This window comes from Phodopus roborovskii, unplaced genomic scaffold, assembly GCF_943737965.1.
Source record: "Phodopus roborovskii unplaced genomic scaffold, PHOROB, whole genome shotgun sequence".
In the NCBI taxonomy this organism is placed as follows: Eukaryota; Metazoa; Chordata; class Mammalia; order Rodentia; family Cricetidae; genus Phodopus; species Phodopus roborovskii.
In genome coordinates this window covers 1654854-1674673 of record NW_026126549.1, presented here as the reverse complement: position 1 = coordinate 1674673, position 19820 = coordinate 1654854, and the positions used below count along the sequence as shown (strand labels likewise).

The following is a 19820-nucleotide window of genomic DNA, read 5'->3' as shown; positions in this document are numbered from 1 at the left end:
TCCCCTTCCTGATCACTTCCTCTCTACCAGGGCCCCATTTGGGATGCCCGGAGGTGGTGGCGTTCACGGAATTTCATTGAGGATGAGTCCTGACTACCTGGAACTATCTCCTCTCTAGGAAAAGAACACTTTCTGGGTTTAAAACATTAATGAGTTGCCACCACGTCCCTCTCTCCTTTGAAAGTGTGTCCCTATCCAACAAGTTAACAGCTAAAGCTGTTGCTGCTGCCTGCTACAGAGTGCTCCAAGAACTCTGGGGTAGCAGAATCAGGGAGACCAGTATCACTTTTCCCCATAATTATTTCCCCTCAGGTGACAGAGGGAGAGGACAGAGGAACTGGGCGAGTACACACACAGGGTAGATGGGCTGTCAAGCTAACCTCTGTCACACTTTTTCTCAGGAATGTAACTCCCCATGAACAGCTCTCCCTGGAGCAGAAAGGAAAGGGAACTACCGTTCTGATTCACAGGAGGCTCATCTTCAGGGTGCTACAAAACAAATAAGCAGAATTTTCCGTGGCCGACTGTTCTGGCTGCAGGGCTATTGGCAAAAGTGCAGTTTGTTGACTTTCGCTTGTGTTATTTTCATTCCAGTTCAGCTGCAGCTGAGTGCGGAAAGCGCAGGCGAAGTGTATATAAAGGGTACGGAGACGGGCCAGTACTTGGCCATGGACACGGACGGCCTTTTATACGGCTCGGTAAGTATGAGGCTGACGCCTCCAGACTCAGCCAAGGCTTGAGGTTTCCAGAAGTCTTGTTACATGGAGTGATGCAAATGAAACACCATCAATTAGTCTTCATTTGTTATTTTTTCCAATGTGATTCCCACCCTCCACCTTGCTTTATTTTAGGCACAAACATAAAAGAGTTTCTTGTGGTATTCTCTCAAAATTGGAGCCAATTATCATACAGGCAGAGAGGAAGTGATGATTGGTACTTTGGTAACTTGTCAGGCACTCATTTCAGAATTCCTAATCCTGCTTTATTCACTCAATCAAAAAAAAAAAAATGTTTCCTGTGTTAAGTGAGAACTGTGTATCTCTTAATGGTCTGCCTGTGTATGGTGATGCACCTGTGTGTGCAGAAATGTCTGAGGGCCAGAGAACAACCTTGGGTACCAGTCCTCAGGTGCTGTCGACCTTAGGGGAGAAAAAGACAGGCTCCCCCACTAGCCTTGAATTTGCCAAGTAGACGAGGCTGGCTAGCTAGAAAACCCCGGGGGTCTGCCTGTCTTCCAATACCCAGTGCTAAGACAAACTCACACCACCAAGCCTAACTTTATTTATTTATTTATTTATTTATTTATTTAATGTAGGCACTGGAAACTGAAGTTAGGTTTATTGAGTATGTTACTTCTCCCACCTCTTAATGTTTTTTTTTTTAAAAAATCAAACTTAGTTTTAACATTTAGTTAGTAGCTTAATGTTTAAAAAAATAAATTGTATTAGAATTTGAAGAAAATCTCTCCTGTTTCGGGACCCCTAAAATGTTAAAACCAACTTACAATGCTTTGGAGTCAGTGACCCCCTTCTCTGCATCCGAGCACTTACAGAATCTTGCCTGTAATTTGTGAACCAATCCTTCCCTTTTGGGAAGATGATGCCCACAAAAAAGGCAGTCTGGAAGGCAGGTTTAGTCTGGAATGACTTCAGTGGTATCAAATTGCCAACCAGTATAGACCAAGGAAACCTGCTGGGTGAGGACAATGCAGCTCTCCCACTGTCCACTAGAGGGCAGAAGATTGAATGCTGTAATGGGAAAGGACTTGAGGTGATTGGAGTTGGGCAGTGATTGCTGCACAGGAAATGGACTTCAAGGCAGTCCTTCCCATCAAATAAGTCAACCAAATGCCATCTTAGACTCTCAAATGAAGCTTGTGACTCTCCTACTCTATCAAGTCATTTGTCCACCGTGAGCCTTGTCTATAGCAACAGACAATACCTACCTCACATAGGCTCAAGACTGTCCAAGAAGACAGCACATAGAACTTGCTCACCAGTTTCTGGCACCTGGGAGACACAACACTGGTGACACCTCTAAGACAATCAGCTTGTGAGCCCCACATACTCACTGTGTGTTAGAGATTGTGGCAAGGTCTTAAAGCTTTTTCCATTTGAAGTTAATTTTGACATTTATTCTAATAGTTTGCACTTACAGACAAATGTTGAGAGAACACTGCCTAAAATCAGTGTTCCCAAGGCTCCAGAAAAAACCTTCTCCTACATCAACCATGGCCATCATTCTAGCTCACCTAAATAAGATCTTAGCGTGTCCTAAAATCTTTGCATATACCACACTGACAAAGAAACATTCTACCACAGCTAAAATCTCTGTCTCATGTTCTAAGCAAATTTTAGGAATTCATTCATTCTAATTCAGATTTGTGATCTGTGTAGAAGGGATATTTTTATTTTGAAAAATGTGGTTTGAAACACTGTATAACAAAATATTAATATCATTACCTACAGGGGTAGTAAGTGGGTGGGTTTATAATATACTAACAGCTTCCTGCATTTTCCAAATTGTCTACAATGAGTGTATTCACCTAAGTAACTGGGGGAAAGCACGCTAAATATGAAAATAGCAACAACCACAACAATAGGCATGAATCAAGAGCTGAGGAACACATCCCCAGCACTGTGCCAAGTGTATAGCGAGTACACACAAAGCCTGGCTGACAGATGCAGTACCTCTGAGATGGCTGGCCACCTCAGCCATGACTCAGCCACTCTGAACATTGGCTGCACCAGTGTGACAAAGACCAACAGGTGGGGAGCAGGACCAACCCCACCTTCATCACTGAACACAGTCCCAACAACCACTGAGGGCCATCATGGAGTGAGCCTACTATAGGGTCATGACAACTCACACTGTCTAAAACCACCTCCTTCCTGCTGTCTCCACAATGTGGCCCAGTACCAGTGTCTGAACAAAGTTCCCTCAGAGGCAGAGCCATTCAATTAAATACTGTATTTATATCCTATTTTGTTCCAGAAGGATCCACAATGTCTCACCCAGGTGTCATTTCCCTAGACTATAAATGAATAAGAAGCTGAACACTTCCTGTTGCATAGCTCCTTCCTAATAAAAGCTAACTCTGGGGCCGGGATGTAGCTCCATGGTAAACTGTTTGCTTAGCAGGAATCTGGCTCCTACCCAAGCAGGAAGAAAAAAGAATCCATTTACCCACTCACTAGATAGTGAAGAGCCATCATCTGCAAAGCTGTGTCTAAGGGGAGATACAAGACCATAAAGGCTAACAAGATCCCATCTCTCTGCTTGGTAGGTCTTATACCCTAATAAAACAAACATGTCCATATGTAAAGAACAATGAATGATCTGATTAAAAACCATGAGAGAGGAAATCACAACTCAACTGTGGTTGAAGAGAGTACATAAGAATCATATGACTTGGAAAAAGGCACAGTCCAATAGACAAGGTCATCAAAAGGACAGAGTGTATATATAGCATAAGAGTTTCCTTTAATTCAAATAAAGTACATGCATTCCAAAATCTGCCCTAATAGAAATTTGAAACACTGATGACTTCTTTCCCTTTTAATAGAAGAATTGCAGGTAAAATATCAGCTGACAGACATTTTCCAAGGAACCACATTATCAATATGCTTGGGCTATTTCTTTTCTTTTCTATTTTAAAACAGGTCTTGCCTCAAGTTTATTTGTAAAAACAGCATAGGGCACAGGTCATCTGCAGAGTGTGAAGATGTATCACACCAGTCCATCTGTCTTCATGGTGGCAGACACCTTTTCTATGGGGCCTTCACAGGAGCCTGGGTGCCTTTGGGAGCCTGAGCTGGAGCTACAGCCTGGGCCTTAGCTGGAGCAGAGGCCTCTGCCTTGGTTTGAACCTTGGGCTTTGGTTGGCAGAGCCTATGAACCTTGACCATGTAGCTTCTAATCTTCTTCCCAAGTTTGGGGTGAACAATGAAAGCAAGACATCTGAGTTTGCAGCTGGAACCCTTTGGCATCTTGGGTTTTACCACCTTGGGCTTCACAAGGGCCTTGATGGCCTCTGCACGTGTACTCATTGCCTTTGAATTGTTTGCTTGCAACTTCTTCAGGCCTTTCTTGTGTTTCTTGGCAAAGCACATGTTCCTCAGGAACTTGGGGTCAACCCCCTTAAGAGATTCATATCTTTGTGATCGGGGTTTCTTGATGCCATTTCTGTGCCATTTCTGGGACTGGTTGTGTGTGGTGTGGTTCTTGGACTTGGTCATGTCTGAATGGTATCCAGCGACTCCTGAAGCTATTTCAATATTTTAATAAGTCTACAGCTGTACTGGGTTCTGCTATGAGCAAGGAACTTTATCCCCTCCAATGATTACTTTGCCATAGACATCTTCCATTGTATTGCCTCAATAGCCAATACTTCAAACCCCACCCTCAACATAGGACTTCATATTCATTCAACTGCCCCCTAATAGTAAAGTCCTAGAAGGGAAAGTGCTGTATCAAAGATCATACATGTTTTAGGGATGGAGGAGTTTACCTAGCATGTGGGAGGACTTAAGTCCCAGTACTGGAAAAAAGAAGCAAGGAGAGGGGGTAGAGAGACACAGAGAGAGGGTGTTTCAGATTTTGATACCTATCATCAAGCCTATACCTATATCAAGAAAGATATCCTAACTAACAAATGATTCCTTGGTAGGAATAATGAATATACTTTCATTAGTTTATTGCCCAACAATAACATCAGATAAGGTGGCGATGTGCACCTTTAATCCCAATACTTAAGAGGCTGAGGCAGGTTGATCTCTGTGAGTTTGAGGCCAGCCTGGTCTACAAAGCTAGTTCCAGGACAGCCAGGGCTGTAAGACAAGAAAACCCTATCTCAGGAAGGAAGGAAGGAAGAAGAGCAAATAAGTAGACTATGACCTTGATAGCTAACGAATCTATATCCAGAGACTTATACATTCTACATGTATATGAAGAGATAGAGGAGAGTATTGTGAACTGTTAACAGTTGTCTAGAGTTGGGAACATAGTTCTGTGCTAGACCATTTGCCTGGAACATACAAGATCCTACATTTAATCTCTGGCTCTGTCCAAATCAACCAACCAACAAATGCCTATGGTTGCCTATGTGGAGGAATGGGCTTTGAGGTTCTTCCTTTTTTAACTAAAGCTGTGATTTGACTTGATTTTTATTTTACTATATATTTATTACTTGTGCTGTGGTGCAGGAGGCAGAACAGGGAGAGAAGTGTGGCATGGCACAAGTGTGAAAGACAGATGACAACTGGTGGAGGTTGGTTCTCCATCACTTGGGTCCTTGGACTCAAACTCAAGTAATGGGTTTGGTGGCAAATGCTTTTATCTGCTGAGCCCTCACCTCATGACTCCCTTATGGTTTTCTTAAGAGTACAAGTCATGACCTGGCTGGATGACTCCATGGCTGAAGGAGGCAGCCATCAAGCCTGAAAACTTGAATTCAGTCCCCAGGACCCACATGTACACCTGACTCACACAAACTGTCTTCTGACCTCCACACGAGTGGGTAATGTGAGTGCACCTAAGTATATGGACACACACACATGCACACACATATACACACATGTACACACTTGTGCGTGTGCACACACACACACATAGGCACACACAATAAAAAAATTAAAAGAGTGTAATTCTCAAAAATAACAAAACAACTAAAATAAGTAATATTATTTTCTTTTTCTAAGTGACCAGGCATGGTGCACAAGCCCATGGAAGGCAGGTAGAAGAGGATCAGGAGTTCAAAGCCTGTCTCAAAACAGCAACAGAAATGCACTGAGGCTCCAGTGTATGTCTTTATTCGCAAAGCAAATTTTACACAAGTATTCGTATTCATAACAATACTGAGGGAAAAATCTCAGCCTTTTAATGAAAACCACCAGTGCGGGAAGGAATTTGAGATTTTCACACAGATAGTGAACAAAAGAGGAACATTATTTCAAACCACTCACTAATTGTTCTGCACCCTTTGGTTTTTATCCTTTTAGCAGACACCAAATGAAGAGTGCCTGTTCCTGGAAAGGCTGGAAGAAAACCATTACAACACTTATACATCCAAGAAGCACGCAGAGAAGAACTGGTTTGTGGGCCTCAAGAAAAATGGGAGCTGCAAGCGTGGTCCTCGGACTCACTACGGCCAGAAAGCAATCTTGTTTCTCCCCCTGCCGGTATCTTCCGACTAGAGGGATCGGTCTGGGTGCTCCCTATTTTGGTTGACCCTAAAATGTTCCCTTGACCATTGGCTGCGCTAACCCCCAGCCCACAGAGCCTGAATTTGTAAGCAGTGCTTCTAAATAGCCAGTTCACCTTTCTGCTGAGCCCTTTCCCCACCAGCACAGTTTGGAACAGAAGGACCAAATTGCTTCTATGGGGTCAACTGGCTGGTCAGTCTAGGTCTGGGTTTGGATATCCAGTTGCCTCAGGGCACCTGCTACAGGCTGGACCTCACAACACAAAGATGGGGCCATGTGAAGCATCCAGAGGGGTCTGAGAAGTTGGTCCTTGGTAGCTCCATGCCTTTTCCCCTACCGAGTAAGCCCTGGTTTGAGTACCCCAGGCACCTAGCAGGTCTACCCTTCCCCCTACCAGCACCCCACAAATATTAGTAAAGAAAACGATAGTGAGACTGGAGGAATTTCATGATAGAGGTAGAAACCCCCCCCCGCTCCCGCCCCTATGCCCACCCATTGCACAGACAGGACTTAAAAATCAAAAGAGGGTGGCATTCCCATGGACATCCTAGAAGCATGGGATCTCAGCATAGAGTAAGAAGGCAAGGCTCAGCCCAGCAGTCATTACCAAGTTACCAAGGAAACATTACTGTCAGGATGAGCCCCGGAAATGGTTTCTTGATAACAGTCAGCACAGTGACCTAGGTTCAAGAGAGTGGGTGTAGGAGCAGCGAGAAAGGGAGGGTACTTTCAGCTGTGGCTGCTAGCCTCTACCAAGGATGCTAGACATGAGGAGAAGGAAAGAGAAAGTGAAGCCATGATAGTGTGCCTGACCACAAGAGACAGGGGCTTTGGAGTCCCAGTATGATGGCCCCCAAATCGTACATGATACAGATCATCTGAGGATCTGGTTTGAATATAAAACCTGATTTGACAGGGCTGGTGCGGGAGTTCTATATTTTGAAAGGGTTCCCAGGTCCTGCTGATGCTGCTGGCTTTCTGACCAGGCTTTCAAGAACAGACAACGTTATTCAAACAAAGATTGCTCGAACCTCACTCCCCTCTGCCTCCACTGCCCGGGTGTCCCTGAACATTCAGGCAGTGTCCACCATAATTAGGCATGGTTTTAAGGCACTTTGGCCCAGTGCCTATTAAATGCCCACTTAGAAGACACAGAAAGCATACTTCAAAAAAGTGTTAAACCTCACCAATAGCTTCTCCCAAGAGACTATTTCTGTTACCATTATTTCTCCAAACAAGTCTCCTCTTAAAGTAAACTTGGCCCAAGTGGCCAGCAAACTAGAAACACTATTCATCTCCGGCATATGACACAAATGCCACGAGAAGGCCTTTTATACGCCATTTCCATAGACTGTGAGAATTTATGCTTTTGTTGCATTTTACACAGCTTGAAGGAACTAAATGGATTCTCATTCAGCCACAGAGACTGATAATAACTGCATAGCAGATATATGCTACTTAGTATCTAACACACTACATTTACTCATGAGACTTACCTTCTTTGTCTTCTACTGTGCTTTAAAGACAGGTATCTAGGGGCTGGTGAGATGGCTTAGTGCTTCAGAGAGCATACTGCTCCAGCAAAGGATAGGAATTCAGTTCCCAGCACTCACATCTCTATGCTCACACCTGATTCTAACTCCACCCCCAGGGACCTGGTATCCCCCTTCTGGCCTCCAGGGGTACTGCAGGCACATGCATATAAATCCACATTCAGTCATGCACACCATTAGTTTGTTTGTTTGTTTTCATCTAAAGCAATGATATGGTGGCCGTGAATCAGAATCAATGACAGTGTTCACTTGTTTGATAAAGATCTGAAGGAATTATCCCCTAAGGAAAAAAATTCCTTCTAACTATGCTGTCATATTTAGGATGGAAGACAGGTGATAAAACTCTTCAAAGTGCTAATGGAGGAACTGAACTGAGTTACTTGACAACATGGTTAATAGTAACGTTTGGCCAGGTGTGGTGGCGCACACCTTTACTCTCAGTACTCAGGAGGATGTCTGTAAGACTGATCCAGCCTGGTCTACACAGCAACTTATAGGACAGCCAGGGGTATATAGAGAGACCCTGTCTTTAAAAGTAATAATAATAACAACAATGTTTTGCTTTTTTACAATAGCATGATTCGTAACTATGTTTTAGTCTATAATTTGGATAATATGATTCTGTTTTGTTTTAGTAAATCTCAGGCACACTGGGAATGATACAGTATGGTTTATCATGTCTTTGTATGATGATTTGAAGATTTTTGTCAGTAAAAGTGAACAGAGAGAGAAGAAATCTATGATATTTAGAATAGTGAGTAGATTTTATTATATAAACCAAACTCCAGTGTAACATTGGCCAAGACAAATTAAAAACCACTGCACATTGATGAGATAGCATCTGTGACTTGACAGAATCAAAGCACAGCTATGCATTGTGGCCTCAACAATCAATCAAGACACCATCCATGTATTTGCTCAATAGATAGTGCAGGCCCAGTGCATGTCAGGCATTGGATAGTGGCCCCTGAGGATCATGTCTGTCTGGTATCCTCTCCCAGGGTGTGTATTTATGAAGAGAAATGTTATGGATTCATTTCTTTCAGTCAAGTAAAACCCCAGACTGCATAGATTTCCTACTGAATCAATGAGTCAACAGTATGTTCTAGAAGTCCCCAATGATATATAACCACAAACAAAGTGACAGGGGACAAGCTTAACAAAGTAAACCCAAGACTTTCAATATGTCTGCCTCATGGGGGTGGACTAGTTTCAAATCAGGAAAAGAACTGTTGGATCTTGCAGAAAGGGAGCAGTAAGCCCATCCCTGTGCTGTTTGGAACATTGACTTGGGAACATTCGGTTGTGCACTCCCTTCCATAAACTAAGCCTCGAAGCCATCTGCTTGTCACGTGCCTCTCACATGCACTCAGTTCCAAGCAGGCTGTGACAAGGCCTTCAACACTCCCTACAAAGTATGAGAAGCATATGGGCTTTTGACAGTAACATACCAGAAATGGTTCTGGGCGTTTCCCCCAATGGCCAACAGTGTGTCCATACAAAAACTAACTGGTACATCAGCTGCCACTGAAGATGAGGCCCCTGCTTTGCATTGAAGGCAGTGAAGCCCAAGTCCTCAGCTCTGCAGAAAACACTGCCTAAAGTAACCACAGTCCCTGGCTGCAGAGCAGGCTCTGATGAAGATGCCTGACATTGTTTACCCTACCCCCTACTGTATCACACTCTGCACCTTATAGAAAGTAATAAATGTTTATGTTAAAGGATGACATGTCTCCGGTTTCTGAGCATCTCCCTGTGGAAGGACATTGGGCATCTTTGAGGTGACATCCAGCCTCTCAGAGAGTCAGCTGCATCATTTTCTACAGTCATCTTACTATTAGATAAGAGACACCAAAGGTGAATGAGAAAAGCTAAGGTTTGGAAACAAGGCAATATGAGGGACTTTTGAGGACTCTGGAAGAAGAATAATCTAGAAACTTGCAAGCCCTATTAATGACTCAAGGGCTTTTTCTTCCTTGTACACAGTATGTGAGATCACGCAGCCATTGTCAAGTTGACAGGCTTCTGCTTAGGCAAAGATATTATAAACTGGAAAACTAAGGATGTATTCAAACTTGTAGGTCAGTGTCCAAGGACTTTGTATTAAGATACGTTGTGAGAATTAAGAATAAGCACTCGGCTGCCTAGCATACTGCAGAGTTAATGCTTTCAAGTGCTGTCTGTCTCGTAAATTCTCTCTCTGTCTCTCTGTCGCTCTCCCTCCCTCTCTGTCTCTGTCTCTCTTTCTGTCTGTCTCTCTCACATGGACCACTGGGAAAAATAGCTGGACAGGGCTGGAGTATAGCTGAGTGGAGAGAGCTTTCCCAAGCAGATCAGAGCCCTGGGTTCAATCTCCAGCACCAAAAAAAAAAAAAAAAAAAAAAAAAAAAAAAATGCAAAACAGATAGGCAGCCTGCACTCCCTCTGTAATTACAGTCAGTACTCCTCCTCCTCCTCCTGCTGCTGCATCAAGTATGGTGCATCAAGTAAGGTGACTCAGGAGTTCATGGTGCTGTTGGCAAGGCTGGCAACCCCAGTCTGATCCAGAGCCCATGTAAAGGTGGAAGGAGAGAATCCACTCTACAGGGCTGCCCTCTGACCTCCACAAGTGCACCATGGCATGCATGCCCCCAGTAATAACAACAAGAATAAGAGTGTTAAGAGTGTTGTATGTTGTCTTAAGTGGTACTTTAGAGTTTTTCAGAGCACCCCCCCCCCAGCATTATAACCCAGAACATGGAAATCCTTACACATACACCAGGCTGAAACACAATTTCACAAAAAAATGTGGGGTACATTGTGTTCTTTCTGTGAACTAAAAGGTCAAGCATAGCTCAATTCCAGACCACACTTTAATGGGTCACAACCACAGTTTGAAAAGCGCTAGCTTAAAGCAACCATTCCCCTTTCCAAAGATGAAGAGGCCCAATTATGATTCTGCGCTATGACTGCAGTGTTTACAAAGACGTGGTTCATCCCTGAATAAATAGGACAAGGGAACATCCTGTGATACAGGCGCCATCTGTTCCAAAGCTTGGTGAGTTCTCTGAGCCATGAATGACACAAAATGATGAGATGCCCGGCGCATCTGCTGTGGCCTCCAAGACAGGTTCAGCCCATATCTGCTGTGGGAATCCTGGAGACTCAGGCCTACTCCCTCTTCCTTGAGAATTCTCGCACTTTGGATCTTAAGGTCATCCCCTCCCTGACTCTTAGTCTTTACCTCTCTAGAGTTCTATTTCATCATCATTTCTATGAATTGTGTAAGATGAATCGGGCCAGGAAAAGTTATAAACCTAGGGCCTTCGAATATCAATTTATGGAAATGATCTTCTCAACTCTTATCTACCCAAAACACACACACACACACACACACACACACACACACACACACACACACACACAAACCTGCCAACATGTCTCAATAATGAGGCAAACGCCACTGCTGACACAATGTAGTCTGTACATGGAGTCAAAATTTCTATTTTGGCAACTCTGTGAGGGGTGAGGAGAGCTGAGACTGCCCCTCTCAGGTGATCATGTGACTACAAAGATCAAAACAGAAATGATGCCGTCACTTTTGATGCTTATATAATGGGAATTCCTACTTGCGGAGGGACTGGGGAAAGAACTCACAGGCCCACAGCACAGGGAGAGTCTTGTCATACTGGCTACCATAGTAATAGCGGTCCATCCAACAGCGGCAAAAGAGTGTGTTTGTGCTTTTCACAAATTTACTTTTTCTTTTTCCATTTCTGTACGTGTATGTGTGATTTCATGTGTGTATGCATGTTTTGGATGTATATGGACATACCTGTGCCTGTGGGGGTATTGCATTCACATGTGTGTGGGCATACATACAAAGACCCAAGGTTGTTGTTGGAAATCATTCTCCATCACCACTGCACCTTAGTTATTGAGACAAGGTCTCTCAATCAACCCAGTTCGCTGATATAGCTACTTCTGCTAGTTGGCTTATTACCTTCTGAAACTGGATTTATTGCAAGTGGACCATCTACTCATCTGGCATCTACATATGCCCTGGGGATTCCAACTCCATCCTTATGCTTGCACTGCAAACACTTTAACCACTTCAGTCACCTCCCCAGCCCACAAAAGTTGTTAGGAGCAGTAAAGACACTATACAGAGATTCAAGGCCAAATGAACTGTGAAGCAAACCTATGTATTCCCCATCTCAAAAGCACTAGTGGTAATTTCTTTCACAACCATTAAAATGGCATAATCCCCTTCCCAAGCCTGTCCTCTGTTCTCTGGATGGAACCTCTTTTTGCCATTGCACATAAAACTTTCTTCTAAATTTCAGCCAGAGCAGGAGGCATGGCAGGTGACACCAGGCAGGCATGCTAACTCTAACCTTCCCTCAAGTTTGGGCAAACTGTGCTAGGTGACTGCTAGAATCTCACTGAAGCATCGGTTCCACTTTGCAACTAACATGGTGACCATGACATATTACACTGTTACCTTTACACCCTGCTTGTTAAAACAAGAAATGAGGTCACCCACTGCCTGGAGCCAGGCAGGGGTTTGCTTCATCCAATCGCATATTACAGGACCTAATTTGGGGGTCTTCTGATGGGGTATGCATGTTTGTGATGTGGGGAGGAGGTATTTCCCAAATTACTTCCTCCTCCTACCCCATCACACCACACAGGCTAAATTTACACAAGCAGCAGCTAAACACTGGTGTCCGCTTTATAACATAAACAAGCAAAACCTCACCCTGTCCTAGCTGCACTTTTCTTCCAGCCTTAATGAAGGGTTGGGTCCTCCCTGCTGGGAACTCTATTCGGTTTAAGGAACTGATTCGCTTGGTCCAAGTGTTTGAGGATGTGAATATAGAAAGGCAATTTGTACAGAAATAGACTTCATTGTGATTTTCATATTTTCCTGTCATGGGAAAACAATGTATATAGTCTGGCTCAGAGATACATAAGATGTTAGATTCTCTTACCCACATGCCTTAGCCAAAACGCTTTTGTCTCTGAAGCAGGTGTGGGGAATGTTCTTGTAGACCAACTTCTGTGTGAGGTGAAAAGCCAGGACTTTTAGAGCTTGGGGATACCAACTGTGTTAAGCATCCAGTCATTTCCTGTGGAGATGAATAGGAAAATAATGACACGCTTGAAACAATACCTGCATTAAGAACTGGACAGTGGTGTGGATTTTAGAACAGGCCAGGCTTTTCCTGACGCTATAAATGCTCCAGGAAGTCTGTGAAGAGAGGGCAAATGAAATAAAAATGCAGCACTACCAGAATGCCATGCAATAGTTAACTGAGTGAAAAAGAGAGATGGGGATTAAGATCACTTGGAAGTGTGCATGACACTTGGACCTCTGGGGCAAATCTGAGAGGGCAGAAATCACCCAGTGCCATGCTCAAACGCAGGACCAGGAAGTAGAAGCATCTATCCTTGATGGTGCACTAACACATCCACTCATTAATCATTTACTGTCTACCCTCATATGAGTCAGCGTTCAAGCAGGAGACAGTATTCACATCAATAATAAGAACAGGGAGATTTTAATGGCTAAGAGAGGTAAAGCAATCCCTCAGGTATACTGGAAAGGCAGGTGCAACGAGCAGCTACTATTCCCAGGGCTGAAGAGAGGAAGGAACTCAAGAAAGGAATAAACTTAAAATCAGCATCCTCTCAAAGAAGAGATGTGCTATACTGGAAAGATGTGTCTGTAGCCCACTGGATGGTGCTTTGGGAGGCTTCCAACTGGAGCGAAGGGGAAGCTCTGTCGATGCAACTTTCTGGTAATAACTTACCAGAAACTGTGCAGTACCAGGTCTCCATGGACACTGCACCCAGCAAGAAGGGAAGCCCCAGAACCCAAACAAAAAGCCGTTCTCTGATGGTGTCCCTCCAGCGCCCTCTACTGACAAACCTAATGACACTGGTGGAAGAGAAACATTTGCATAGTCCTGCCCCAGTGTGGCAAAGCTATGAAAGAAAGAGTGGGGGTTGGGAGCAGACAGCTAAAAAATGGACAAGGCATAATCATAGCTTATACTACACTGGGGTAGACCTACAGTGTTTGGAGATATATATATATATATATATATATATATATATATATATATGGTGCTGGAGAAAAATCTCTATCAAAGTGTTGATATTTTTTGATTCCTTCAAATTAAAGAATGTTATTGACAGGTGGGCACAATGGTGCACACCTATAGTCCCAGTACTTGGGGCAGTGGGTACTGAGGCAGGAGGATTATGAGCTCAAGATTTCATAGTAAGACCATGTTTCAAAAAAAAAATCAAAATAACAAAATTTACTATCTCTCTTAATCATCTCAGAAGAGTCACTGGTATGTTCTGTCTTCAAGGGGGTTAGTCATCACCCAATTTAAATAACCTCAGGGCTAGAGAGATAGTTTGACTATCAAGAGTACTTTTTACTTAGCAGATAACCCAGGTTTGATTCCCAGCACCCATGAGCATGGTAGCTAACAACTGCCTGTAATTGTAGTTGTAGCAGATCCAGTGCCCTCTTCTGACTATACTATGGTGCTTTGAATGAGAGCAGCCCCATAAGCTCATTCATTTGACTATTGTAGTTTGAATGTAATCGGCACCCATAATCCCAAAGAGAGTGGCACTATTAGGAAGTTTGGCCTTGTTGAAGTGGGTATGGCCTTGCTGAAGTAGGTGTAGCCTTGTTGGAAGAAGTATATCACTGTGGTGGCAGGCTTTGAGGTCTCTTGTTCAAGCTTCATTCAGTGAAACAGACGGTCCATTTCCTGTTGCCTTCTGATCAAGATGTCTGCCTGCTCCCCACTCTGATGATAATGGACTAAACCTCACCCTAAATAAATATTTTCCTTTCTAAGAGTTGCTGTGGTCATGGTGTCTCTTCACAGCAATAGAAACCCTAACTAAGACAATGGCCATGAACTCCTATCCCCCTGGAACCATGAGCCCCATATAAACCTTTCATCTGTAAGTTGCCTTGGTCATGGTGTCTTATCACAGTTATCACAGTGGACCAGAACTGACTAACACACATGCAAAAACACTCATTACACAAAAACAAAATGTGAATAAATCTAAAAATACATTGAAGAAGACTTTTTTGAAACTAGACTGCCAGATATGAAATCTTGGCTCCTCTATTAGCTGACTTCGTAAATTTGGGAAAGTTACTTGTACTTAATTTAACCACAGTGCACTCAATCCAAGAGCTCTCTTAATCCATGGGTGTTTCCATTGCCTTCTCAATAAAAGGAAAAACAGCATGCAGGCATGTTGAAAAGTGTGTCTAGCATAGTACAGGGATTGAATAAACATCAGATTTTACTGTTTTTAGAATAAATCTGGTTATAAATGTCATGTAATAAAAAAGGCTAAAAGGGACTATTTAGCTTCTTTGTCCAGTGACCTTGTTGACAAATTTCATGAGTCCACATTTGAAAACATCAAGCTGCAAACAATCTATGTGGAAAAAGACATGAGAATCTTAGTTGACCTGAAGCTTAAGGAGGCTTAAGCTACACTATTTTCCATTGTAGTTCGACTAGTTAGTTTGACTACGAGTAGATAGTACTCCAGATGCTGCATATTAAGTGTAGTTTTTCAATTAAAAAAAAATCAGGTGAGAACAGACTGGAAATGTAGCTTGGTGAGAAAGTATTTGACTGTCACACTCAAGGTCCTGAATTCAATCCTTAGTACCACAAAATGAGATGAAATGAAATAATGAAAGGAAATATTGCCAGAGAGTTGAGAAGCTATCTTTTTAAATAATGTTTAATGAATTATAAAAGATAACTAGAGAAGGACCAGAAAAACATTTTTAAAAAAGCAAATATTTAGGTTTGTTTAGTCAAGAAAAGCTATAAAAGGAAATACAGCTATCAGATATTAAAGAAATCATATAATAGAAATATAACTATCAGAAAATCCAAGTATCATTTGGTTTCTCTGATCTGACATTAAACATAAATATAAAGTTTGTTTTAAAAAATAAACAAACCACAGCTTACCTGAACAAGGAGGAGCTAACGGCCACTAGACTGATAACTGGGAAGCCAGCATGGGACTGACTCAGGCCCCCCTGAATATGGGTCTCAGCCAGAAGGACTGAGCAGTCTAAGAGACCTCAGACAGTGAAGCCAGGATGTATCCCTGGTGCACAAAAGGACTTTGCGAACATATCCCCCATGGAGGGATAACTGCCTTAATCTAGAGACAGGAGAGAAGCCCTAGTCCCTACTTCACAGGACCTGTCAGATCTACATGACCCCAACTGGATGGCATTTCCCTACATATGGAATTGGGGTGGGGGAATGGGAGGGGAGGGTGCTTAGAGTGCATGTGAGAGGGCAGAGAGGGTAAAAGGGAGGGAAGGAGGAAGGGAAGGCTGGGGGGGAGAGGGAACTGGGATCAACATGTAAAATAATAAATCAAATTAACAAAAATACTTTGACTCCAAAATTTAAGTTGAAGGACAAGTTACTGGGGAAAAGGATTTCTATTTTTGTTTCCACAGAAAATGAAAATATGTGGATTCCTTCCAGATTAATGTGGTTTGATCACGCCAGACCGCCTGAAACAGAGTACAAGCTGACCCTACATTCCAAACAGCTGGACAAAACAGCCCTACAGACTACAGCCAGGATATCTGAATCTTCTTCGAATCCCCCCAAGACAGTGCCCCTTACCAGCAGGAAGTAGTTTGGAAAGAACGACGCCCAAATTCCCAAATATTGTGTATAAATGTTTGTTTTCATTTAATTGGACTTTGTTATATAAAATTAAATAAAAGAAAAAAAAAACAAACCAACAAAAACCCAACTGTTTAGTGTCAGAATCTTTCTGTGTGGCCCAGGCTGCCTTCTAACACAACTATGTATAGCTTAGACTGGCCGTGTACTTAAAGTAACACTCTCGCTTCAGCCTCCCAAATGTTGGCATCACTGGCGTGCCCCACCACGTCTGGCTTGGCTTTTGTTTACTATAAAGAAAAAAACTTTGAAAACAGTAAAGACATTCTAAATCCAGTGAAGACATGCCCACAGAGAATGGTGGGCATCTGCCACTTCGGGAGGCTCTCACAATGACAGACACATGTGCAAACTCTGTGCTGTGTTCCCAGCCCCATCAGGAGTCACCCTCTGGCTGTTGGGAGCACCACACACAGGCAGCCCAGAGATGGCCCTTAAGAGAAGATTCATCCCCTAGGTTACACCTTTACGGACAGCTCCGAAAGATCATTTTAGTTCCAGAATTCTGTTGAGATGAGCTCGATTTCCCCTGCACCCTACCTGTTACTATCTCTTCCTTGTGGGCCCAGAGAACTCTCTAACTTGCTACACACTTACCTTCATCTCTGAGTTGGCCCCTGAGGGACCCAGTGTGCAGCAATACCTGTCTACAACCAGGTCAGACCTATAGTACCTGTAGCCCTATGACTCTCTGAGACTTCTGGCATTGAAGGTACAAGCTCTACTTACAAGGGTCTACCCTGCCTCCTCTATGTGTAGTCCATATGGGTGGGCTTCAAGAAAATCCCAGCCTTCCAACTTGCTGGCCTGTCACCAGTTTGACATCGTTCTGGGAAAAAAAGACACTTGTTAAGTTGGTCATTTTATCACCTGTTCAGCCTTTCAACATTTACTTTAAAACAGGCTCTTGTTACATGGTCCAGACTAGTCTTTATACTCCCTCCTTCTTTAACCTCTCAAGTGCCAGGATTACAGACATCTAATACCATACTTCTTTTTGTTTTGTTGTCTTTTTTTTTTTTTTTTTTTTTTTTTTTTTTTTTGGTTTTCAAGACAGGGTTTCTCTGTGTTGGCTGGCTTGGTTGTCCTGTGACTTGCTCTATAGACCAGGCTGGCCTCAAACTCAGAGATCTGCCTGCCTCTGCCTCCCAACTTCTGGATTAAAGGAGTGTGCTACCACTTCCCAGAGTCAATACCATATTTATTAATAACTATTAATTATATACCAAACTTGGGGTAACAGTGGTGCACAATAAAGTTCTTCACTGGAGTTTATTGGTGAGTGCATCATTCCCCAAATCTTGGCCATTTTCACACTTTTCAAATGCTTGTTCACCAAACTCAGGCAACTTATTCATTTATTATACACTTATTATTTAAGATAGATTTAGTTACATCTACTGCAGGGTCATAGTAACATAGCCTACAGTGTTCACAAAGGGTTATTCATTGCCAGGAGGCTGTGCACATTTTTAAAAGCATCTATTAAGAGACCCACAGCCCATAAACACTCTTTGTGAATGAGCCACCTTTACTGGGTGAGCATTGCTACTAAACCTCATCAAAGAGGCCTCTCCTTACATCAAACTGAAAACCACAGCTGAACACAATGCAGAGATCAATAGATCATAGGGAGTCCATCCTCGAGAGAGACACATCTACATCATGGCTCTGCATTGAAGGTTCAGGGAACACCAAGGAAGAGAAGGCAGAAAAAATGTAAAACCCAGAACACCAGGAAGTCTGCTGTGGGACAGTCTCTCTTAGAAATGACCCCATAACAAGACTGTAACGATGGCAATATCAACAGACATGCTAACATGGGAGAGAGAAATTTCCACAGGGCCCCACTCATAGATAAAGAACAGCAGGTAATTAATGACTGTTGGGAGAACCCTCTTCCAGGGATGAATCCCTTTATTGGTTGTCCAATGCGGTGTGGTCAGCCTTGAAACCATATAGACACTACCAATGAAAACTAATTCAGCAGGTTACTTATATATCTGTGACTTATATACATATGTACATGGCAATCAAAGAAAAAGAGAGACTACCAGTGGAAGGGGGTGGGAAGGAATGAAAGGAGACTACCTGGGAAGAGCTGGAAATCAAAACAGAGGGAGACACAGGAGTTCTATTGCAATTAAAATATATTTCAAAATATGAAATAAAAGCATATATTAAAATAAATATACAGCTAATAATATAATAAATATCTGTGTGTCATGTGTCCACACAGACATTCTGCTTCTGGATGCACTCACACACAGACATATATCCAACATTCTCAGGCCATAAAACAGGGATTTTTTTAACTTACTCAAGAGATGTCTTGAGGAAGTAGGCTGACATTGAAGGCAAGAGCAGGAACTGACCCAGATGAAGAGGTATGAGCAAGGCCTGTGAAGAACATTCTAGACAGATCCAGACAGAGGTAGCAGCCAGGCCAAGTCCCTGTGGCAGAGAGAACACACTGACAGAAAAATCAAGTGTAAAACCCAGGGGTGGTGGGAAGCATGGTATGAACCAGATTGCCCAGGGAGAAAAAGATCAATAATAGAAAGAAGAAAGTTGGGGGGGGGGGTGCTCTACTAGCAACATCTGTAAATAACTGTGCACACAGCTGAATTATAACACATCTCTAGACTGTCTGCCAAAGAACACAAATAACCAGCATCCGTATGCATGTATCTGGCCTGGGTTCAAATCTGGGAGTCTGTGAAATGTATTCCAGGCTTGAAAGTTTGGAGGCTGGAGTTAACATTTGCTAAATATTTAGATCTTCTGCCGAGGCTTTGGTTCATTATATCCAGCAGGTGGAGTGCAGGAAAATGCTTTTTGTTCATAACAAATTCCCTTACACGCAAAAGCGAGACAAAGTTTGCCCCCATAGCTGTGGGTGAGGTTTGTGTTAGGAAGAAGTGTGAGTGGAAACACGGTGTAATTGGCTTCTTGCCGCTATGCCTCTAGGGAGCCTGCATTTGATGTTTCCGTCCAAGTCTGGGGGACTTTATTATTGGTCAGTCCAAAAAGAAATGAAGACACTGAAAAGAATCACACGCCGAAACCCACATTCTTTGTATGAAAGAAGCAGAGAGGCAGCCGGGGATCTCTTCAGAGATGGTGCTAGCTCCAGAGCTGGGGAAGGAACTGTATGGATGGAGACCTCTTTATCTGGGCATGAAAACAGAGAACCACAAGACTTTTGCATGACAGCTTGGAACACACTGAAGAAACTATCACTTTAAAGCCTCTAGGTTACATGGGGAACCCAGGGAGAACAAAATAACCTGTTAAAGACTGAA

The 19820-nt window shown here is 43.0% G+C and overlaps 2 protein-coding genes across 3 annotated transcripts in view; one reads left to right on the top strand and one right to left on the bottom strand.

Annotated features, from left to right (window-relative positions):
- Fgf1 (fibroblast growth factor 1) overlaps positions 1-9479 on the top strand; it is an 84219-nt gene extending 74740 nt beyond the window's left edge. Inside the window, exons 3-4 of one of the 2 annotated variants that reach the window (XM_051201022.1) lie at positions 595-698; positions 6003-9479. In XM_051201022.1, coding sequence (XP_051056979.1) covers positions 595-698; positions 6003-6194 — 296 coding nt within the window. In that variant the 3' untranslated portion in view covers positions 6195-9479. Of the gene's footprint in view, positions 1-594; positions 699-5999 lie in introns of both variants that reach the window. The other variant, XM_051201021.1, reaches the window with a different exon arrangement.
- Positions 3667-4256, bottom strand: LOC127234193 (60S ribosomal protein L29). Its single transcript, XM_051201023.1, has one exon. It carries the CDS (start codon positions 4236-4238, stop codon positions 3771-3773), a length of 468 nt encoding a protein of 155 aa, XP_051056980.1. The 5' UTR covers positions 4239-4256; the 3' UTR covers positions 3667-3770.
- Positions 9480-19820: the final 10341 nt, after the last annotated feature.

Bases quoted from the DNA above. Each gene is read 5' to 3' on its own strand.
- LOC127234193 (XM_051201023.1), bottom strand. From the start codon at position 4,238: ATGACCAAGTCCAAGAACCACACCACACACAACCAGTCCCAGAAATGG.